The sequence below is a fragment of the Falco cherrug genome, chromosome 8 (assembly GCF_023634085.1).
Source record: "Falco cherrug isolate bFalChe1 chromosome 8, bFalChe1.pri, whole genome shotgun sequence".
In the NCBI taxonomy this organism is placed as follows: domain Eukaryota; kingdom Metazoa; phylum Chordata; class Aves; order Falconiformes; family Falconidae; genus Falco; species Falco cherrug.
The window spans coordinates 60,347,232-60,354,912 of record NC_073704.1 but is presented as its reverse complement, the minus strand read 5'-3'; the positions used below and the strand labels follow the sequence as shown (position 1 = coordinate 60,354,912).

Genomic DNA, 7,681 nt, shown 5'->3' with positions numbered 1-7,681 from the left:
CATCAGGGTTTATCATCTTGTCCCCAAAATGTAAAACTGACTTAAGCTTCCAGGAGGTCCCAGGCTGTTGAAAGTGGCATGATTTGGCTACACAAAGAGAAGCGCTGGTCAGGCTCCCACCAAAACTACATCCACAACCCTGTGCTGCAGAAGTCAAGGATACCATGACTCCCTATCTATCTACCCCAGCGCCATGCAGATTGTAGCAACAGACTCACCTATTGTCCTTTTACATCTGGACAAAAAGAAAATCTGAAGTTAATATAAAATTAGTAGATCCCTGGATTTCATTTTTATTATCTTCTCTTGGATTATCTGTTTGGTGCCAAAATTTAATCTTCATAAGGAATAGCGATTTTCCTTTTGTTCATAGCAGAGAGCGAGAAATTCAACAGTGGATTGTTTAATTCCAGAGCAGCCAGCTGCACTGAGAAGAGCCATGTTTAAGCACACTCCCAACACTCACCCAAGGCTTCTCCATCTTATTCTTTCCCTAAGAGCTGCTGCTTGCAAGAGATGCTTCTGTCCGGAGACAGAAAGGAGAGAGATAAAAACAAAAGGACTGTTAGTAAAGACTGAAAGTCATGCTAAACTAGCGTTTCTAGACCAGAATTCATCACAAACTGTCATGTGCTCTATAGCATATTAACTAATGTGACTAATACATCACATGCTTCTTTCCCCACCCTGTCTTTGGGAGAGAAGCATGTGCATGGACATTTTGTAGTTTTTTTTTTTCCTTTAATAATGCATGCATGTGTCACTGCATTTTGCTAGAAAAGGCCAGGCCAAAGCCAAGTGTTTTATGCTGGAAGACACACTTTTAGGTCATTTCTCAAGAAAGTTCTGTTGCAAAAATCTCCATCTGGTTAAACTTTTAAAAATTCACCCCCATGCTGAGTTTTTTAAGACCAAGAAAGAGGGAGAGAGGAAATTTCCACTCCCACTAGCTTATGTTTTCTCTTGCTGCTCTTTGCTGCAATGGGACTCCTAGTATAGACTGTCTAAACTCCAGAGCTATTTGGAAAACACAGGGTTGGAAAAAATAGCCCCAGCAGAAGGACTATCTACAACCAGCCTCTCCCCTCATCCTCCGACCGCACCTACATTTAAAAGTTCAATGGTCTCGATAAGAAAAATGAAACACCTTAGGTAATGATAAAACATACAACAGAAGACAAGTATCGAGTATTTGCACACCAGCAGTGCAGTGTTATGGCAAACGCTGCCAAAGAGAGATCATTGCCTTCCTTACACCCCCAGGATTCATTGTCTCTTAGCCTGGGAACCTGTCTCCGTTCCCAAACATGGATATTTTTTTTGGCAGCAAGACGGAACAAAAGGCACAAAGAGAACTAAGAAAACCCTTTCAGTGAAGCTGTAGTCTTTTTTTTTTTTTTTTTTTGCTGTTCCCCTAAGGACGGGAAGCCTTCTAAGGACAGCTTATAACACATGCAAATCCTGCTACCTTTTTGGAAGGTGCTCAACGCTCATAGGGACCTAAAGGAGTTAGGGTGCTTGCAGATTCCAGCCCACCTTTTGACCTTGGAAAATTAATCCCCTACCTTTAGCACCAAAAATACCACAACATTTTGAAAATGAAATCACTGTTATATTTGAGTGGGTGTGTTATTTCGAGACAGCACTAATGTGATTATAAAATCAGTTGTGTCAGCTTATTGGCTCAGCTACAGACACTGATCTGCTCGAGCGTCTGTTCCTCGAACAGGCTGCTCACGTTAGGGTGCTTTGTCCCCCCTCAGCCCCGTACAGAAATAGATGTGATCCGATTCCCACTGTTGCACCAAAGAGGAAGAAACCCCTTCTTCTCGCATTTGCCCACCTAGTCTCCACAAAACATGGCATTTCCAGAGCATCTCTTCTGCCAAATGTGAGCACAGCATCCCCCCAGCCCGTGAAGGGCTATAGCCCCTCTCCCCCTCTCTCTCTCTGTGCCACTCGCTCCTTAGACCCTCCTCCAAATTTTCCTTTGCCCTTGATCTCCCTTTAAACATTTCCTCTCACCTATGACTGCATTCTGGTGGCAAGTATTTGTGTTCCCCTGTTTCTCTGTGGGTGTCTGACAGACACTCGGTGGCTTATGCTGCCAGGCACAGTTTAATGCTGTCAGTGGCAGGTGATTCACTGGTATCAGAGGTGTCAGCCCTGGCAGGTTTGACTCAGCCCTTCATCCTTTGGCAGCAGATTGAAATAAAATGCAATTCCCCTTGTATCTGAGGCAGCTTTTCAGAAACAACCATACCAATATAGCTTTACGTGTATAGGATCTGTAAAGATCCCATAGTCTGCTTCCTAAGCTGGCTTGCTATTTTTTTAATTTTTTTTTTTTTTTTTTTTTTTTGCATTTCTGTGTGCTGGACCATTCAGATGCCTCTGTGCACCCCAAAGCCCGTGAAGGTTCATTGCTGCCACAAACCTGCCAAGGCTGGGTAAATGCCATGTTCCCATTACTGAAGGTGGTGACTCTGAAAATCCTGCCACTAAAAACCTGCCTAATAACTGCTTTGCTCCTCATATAGCAAGAATACTTCAGTTCCCAGTGAAAGCAAAAGGCATCTGTGTAAAATATTCCCTATCTTTCCCTCCCGTGACCAGCCTCAATGCTGTATGCAATACCCTCAGGCCAGGCTCCAAACTTTCCATATGAAAACTACATACAGCTGTCTGTCCTGCACGGAGTATGTAAACACGGGGTTTGAATCCAGTGTGAGCAGTGTTTGACCACAGTACTGAACTTACAAGCTACAGGAACTTGACAGGCACTTTATGCAATGGCTGAGATGTTTGTTAGGGAGATGAGTATCTACTGATTTCAGCTGAGGGTAAGAACACATAATTTCTCAACATTATGTGACGTGGACTAACGCTGTTGCACTTTCCTCAGAAACCCAACCCAGTATCAATTAAAACCCTGGTCATCGTCAGCCTAAAAACCCAAACAACATATGCCAGACTGTTTTTAATACTAAGTCTGCCAATAAATCAGGCAATTAAAATGGTGGTGGTGAAAAACCAAGCATGCTCACCCTGTCTTACCGTGTTTAGAAGAGCCTGAGCTCTGCTGTGGGTGCGAGGGGCCAAGCCCACGACTGCAATCAGAAAGCCAGGAGTGAGATTCTCCCGCTCTGCTGTCCTGAGTACTTCATTTGCTCTCTACATATTGAAAGAATTTGTGCCAGTCTAAAAGTTTAAGAGGTTTTGCCCTTGTAATCCCTCTTCATAATAAGAATTCTAATTGTTACTTCTAAAAAATTTAAAAATTGAAAGTCATGAACTTCCTGAATTCATGAATCATTCAGATTGGGGTTTAAAGTCTTTTTCTGATCTTCTAAATCTGGTGTCCAGCCTAACAAGAAGTAGTTAATGCTCTCTCTTTAAACAGACACTAAGACCGTTCAGTGTCAAGTCTCGGCTACAGCTTACATCGAATATTCACCCAGTGGCTGCCTTCCTGCTTATTCCCAGGGGATTTTGGTCAAGAACACAGCTTTCTATTTTTGACAATTGGTTGGACTAATGGGGTGGAAAGAAGGGAACTGAGCCCTGACACTAAATACGACTGGTACGCACGGACGTTGATTGCACGTGGACAGTCAGTGCAGATGCAGAGCTAACCGAGCCAGCCTGCACAACTCAACCGAGCTTTTAGTGTAACAAAAATGTAGCTGCGCTGCTGCCAGGATGGTCTTAGGTCCAGAAGCAGCACAGCCAGGTTCCTCCTTTACCCCAGCTACTGCAGACATGGCTATAGGGCAAAAATGCTCTTAGACTAGTGTTTGCCAGGGCACGCAGCAACCCCTGCATTCTCTGAAGACAGGGAAAACGGGATGGAATAAGGAAAGAATCACTGGGTGGAAAGAACCGCTATTCATGAATGCTGATGAGGAAGAATGGTCATTTCTTTTCCTGCATTTCATAGAATCATTGAGGTTGGAAAAGACTTTTAAGATCTAACTGCAAACCTATTCATTATTTCAATTTAAACAAACGTTGGAAGAAGAGGTCCTTAAAACGTATTAAAACCATTTTCTCCACATGCACATACCAGACTCAAACCCACTCTACCTAAGCCTGTTATGCCAACGGAAAGATCCACAGCACCTTCCCGGGGCTCTCAATCAGCTGTCAGACACCTCCGCCCCTCTATTGTCAGTAGAGAAACCTGGATACTCCTAGGGCACAATTAATTTTATCCCAGGTTGGTTGCTCCCTATTGTCTATCACGGAGTCTAGACAAGTAATTCAGATGGAGACATCTGAAGTTACATGAGAGGAAACCCACGCCAGCATCTAGGAGGATGCGCACAGCCCTTCCTTCCCAAACCCAAGGGCCTCGGAAAAATGATTCCCCAAATAATTTTGGGCAATGTAGCTGGAGCCACATCACAGCCACAGGGATGTCCACAGCCCCCGACAGCAGCAGCTCTAGGAGGTGGCTACAGGTGGTGCCCACGTTAAAACAAGACATGTCTTGCAGACACAGGCAAGGGCTAGTGGCCATCGTAAAGGTTTTTGTGAAATGCATCGCTCGGCACCTGCAGCGCATTCTCCCTTTGCTGCAGCTGAAGAGGGTCGCTGCAAGAGAGTCCAGGTGGTCCACACCGTCGGGAGGGTGGGATGCAGGGAACAGCCACGCAAGCGGGATGGGCCAGCACGGCTTCTTGCCAAGCGAAGGCAGGAAGGTTGGCTGCGGGCGTCCACGTGCCATCAGGCTGACCGAAAAGGGAGCGAATGAAGAGTCCTGGTATTCCTTTCAGGACACATTCCTGGACACCAGTGCGGTGCTCAGGCTGTGCTTATCTCAGATTTGGCCCATGATTGCAGCAATTGACCATGCTTGTGCCTAGAGCCTCCCGGAGCCCCTCGTGCTCCTGCCAGCCTGGGTGGGTGGGGGTGATCCCCAGGCACGTCGCTGGAAGCACCTAAAACGTCCCCACAAACTAATCAGGCAGCAGCAGCCCTTACATGAACTCCAAACCTCAGCAATGTAAAAGAAGGGCAGGAAGGGAAACTTAAATATCATCACCTTGGTAAAGGAGGAGAAAAAAAAAATACCAAGATGTGTTTTAGCGGTTTTCCATGTCAGTTTTCCCATTTCCCTCCCTCATGTACTTTCTGCAGCAGCAATCTGTCCTTTCCCTAAATGCTGAGCAATCCCGGCACGAAACTAATCAATATTAATAGCGATGGGCTCAGGCAGGGGGGAGGAGAGGAGAGGAGAGGAGGGATTACCCTGACCTTTTTCAACTCACACTGCCTCAGACGGCCACCAAGCAGCTGAGGAGAGAGCAGCCAGACGGTAATGCCATGTGGTTTTAGTGGCTTTTAATTTTTTCTTTTCTTTTTTTCATGTGAATTTTTACTTCTGTTGTCTCAGTGCAGATATAATGAAATCTGATTGTCTTCAGGAAGGAAAAAATTATAATTATATCAGTCATCTCCGGGCCAAACCTCGCCTTGATGGGAAGCTCCACTGAAATAAGGGGAATAGTGCCCAGGCTGGATTTTAGCTTGATTTTCTATTAAAAACAGGAGTGGGATTAGGGAAGTTTTGACAGGTGAAGTGTTGAATGCCGGTGTGCTTTGTGGATTTCTCTGATAATGAATACAATCAAAGCCATTGAGCCTGCGACTGGGATATTGAGTGCGAGAGCAAACAAAGGGCTGGGTGAACCCGTCCTCTATTGTTAGGCACAAGTGTCCACAGCAGCTCATCCAGATATGGGTATGTATGTGCTCAGGACAGGGTGTTCAGAATTAAAGACAAATCTTACTAACTAAAACAAAATCAGAATTGAAGCTTTGTTCATATTGGATTTGGGGCTTATTGTAGCCTTTCTGGTTAACAGCGTTTCTTAAAATAGAGGTTTATGTCAGGAGGCACCGTGGATTATTGGCAGTTAATGCATTGTCTTTGCTTTACTGAAATATTTTTGTTTTCATGTGCAATATATGATTTTTAGAAATTTCATCTGAAAAATCTAGATAAAATTCTATTTATGCTTTTCCTTTTTGCTCTGAAAGAGCCAAGCCTCAGGGAGAGGTCCTAGATTGAGGTGTTAGATTTGTGGGGGGGGTTCTGAATAAACATTTTTATGGTATTTTCATGTTTTTTCTTTTGAGCAAAAAGTGCTTTGCAGATGGCTGATATCGCAGCACTAGCTAATGAAGCCACGGGTGTGTTTTTCCTTTCTTTGTCAGGACCCATCATGTCCGACAAACCAGATTTTGCAGAAATTGAAACATTTGACAAGACAAAGCTGAAGAAGACAGAAACCAGAGAGAAAAATCCATTGCCCACTAAAGAAAGTAAGTACTTATGAGGCTATTTGAACCATGAGTAGCAAGGACACAATCTGTATTGCAGTTCATATGCAAAATGAATACTAATCATAGGATTACGGGCTCAAACTCATCCCTGAATTTAACTGGGGATAATACTAAGACTTGTACTCTGTGCTGGCCAAGGATACAAGTGGTTATAACCTATGGTGCATTTTGTCTGAAAAGTCCTTTCTGATGGGATTGCTCTTGTTTCTGCTAAAAGCAAGACCAGATTTTCTGCTGGTTGCAGTTAACAGGATCAAACTGTTTGTAATTACCATGTCACCAGCCCCTTCGGAGGCACAGGTGCCCAGGGGAACCCTTGCACATCCCTGGCAGGCCAGGCAGCATCCCCAGAAGGTGCCCGGGCACTGGATTTAAGGTGTTATCAGGCAGATAAGCTGCTGCCCCCCCACTGGCACCTGCTATCAGCCCTGGCCTGGAGTGCTCCAGGCACCTTCTCCGGGAATAAGGCTGCAAGAAAAACCCGTCATCATCCTTGCCTAACAGGCAATCTTCCTTAGCGAAGCGCCCCTGAGCTTTTCTCGTGCAGGGTCCTCTCCCGTACACGCACTGTGCACAGGCAGCCAGGTGAGGGTTGCGATTCACATCCAACTTTGGATGTGAAAAGGTCATTTCTCTGCATTTGGACCAGATTTTGCGAGCAGTTTCCTTCAGAAGAGTACCACTAACCACTTTGGATGTGTCAGTACCGATAGGCGTGGAGATGCGTTGTCCCTCGACATAAGATATGGGTTTTTTCCCTCTTTATTATCCCTAGCAATGCTAAAGCTGTAAATGGAAGAGGAACTTTGCCCATCATGAACTGCACCCTACTAGCTCCACAGCTGTGGGAGTGAGGGGCCATTTCCAGGTGGCCAAAGAAAACAAGTGCGGACTTACCATCCCCCGGCTTTAAGAATGACCGTAGAAATCTGTATCCTGCAGAATCATTATAATGCTTATTGATGATGGTTTTGTTTCCTCTGTTTTTCTGGCAGCTATTGAACAGGAAAAGCAAAGTGAAAGTACAGCCTGAGCATAAAATTGAAGATGTGACTGCTGCTTCTTCAGTGGGGTTTTGGCTTCAGAGTTGGGTTGTTTTGTTTTGTGCATCCCCCTCCGTGTTTGTTGCCCATTTATTTTAGCAAACATTGGCTCATTGAATGTTCCCCTGGAAAGAAGTTTGGTTTGTATTTGTTGAACAAGATACCATGTATTTGTATTCTTAAAACTGTAATTCCAAGTTCTGTATCAAAGCCGTTACTTGCCCCAAAAAAACCAATTCGCATAAAAATTGTTTCCCTAAGCCTCACAATAAACAGGTTTCTTCTGA

The 7,681-nt window shown here is 44.7% G+C and overlaps 1 protein-coding gene across 2 annotated transcripts; it reads left to right on the top strand.

Moving 5' to 3' along the window:
* Positions 1 to 5,253: 5,253 nt before the first annotated feature.
* On the top strand, positions 5,254 to 7,681 carry LOC102057308 (thymosin beta-12-like). 2 transcript variants are annotated; one of them, XM_005440637.2, is made up of 3 exons: positions 5,254 to 5,320; positions 6,223 to 6,330; positions 7,347 to 7,681. In XM_005440637.2, the coding sequence occupies exons 2-3, from the start codon at positions 6,231 to 6,233 to the stop codon at positions 7,382 to 7,384; spliced, it is 138 nt and encodes a 45-aa protein (XP_005440694.1). In that variant the 5' UTR covers positions 5,254 to 5,320; positions 6,223 to 6,230; the 3' UTR covers positions 7,385 to 7,681. The 2 variants fall into 2 exon arrangements, with proteins under 2 accessions (XP_005440694.1, XP_027663150.1); XM_027807349.2 differs by lacking the exon at positions 5,254 to 5,320 and adding an exon at positions 5,350 to 5,746.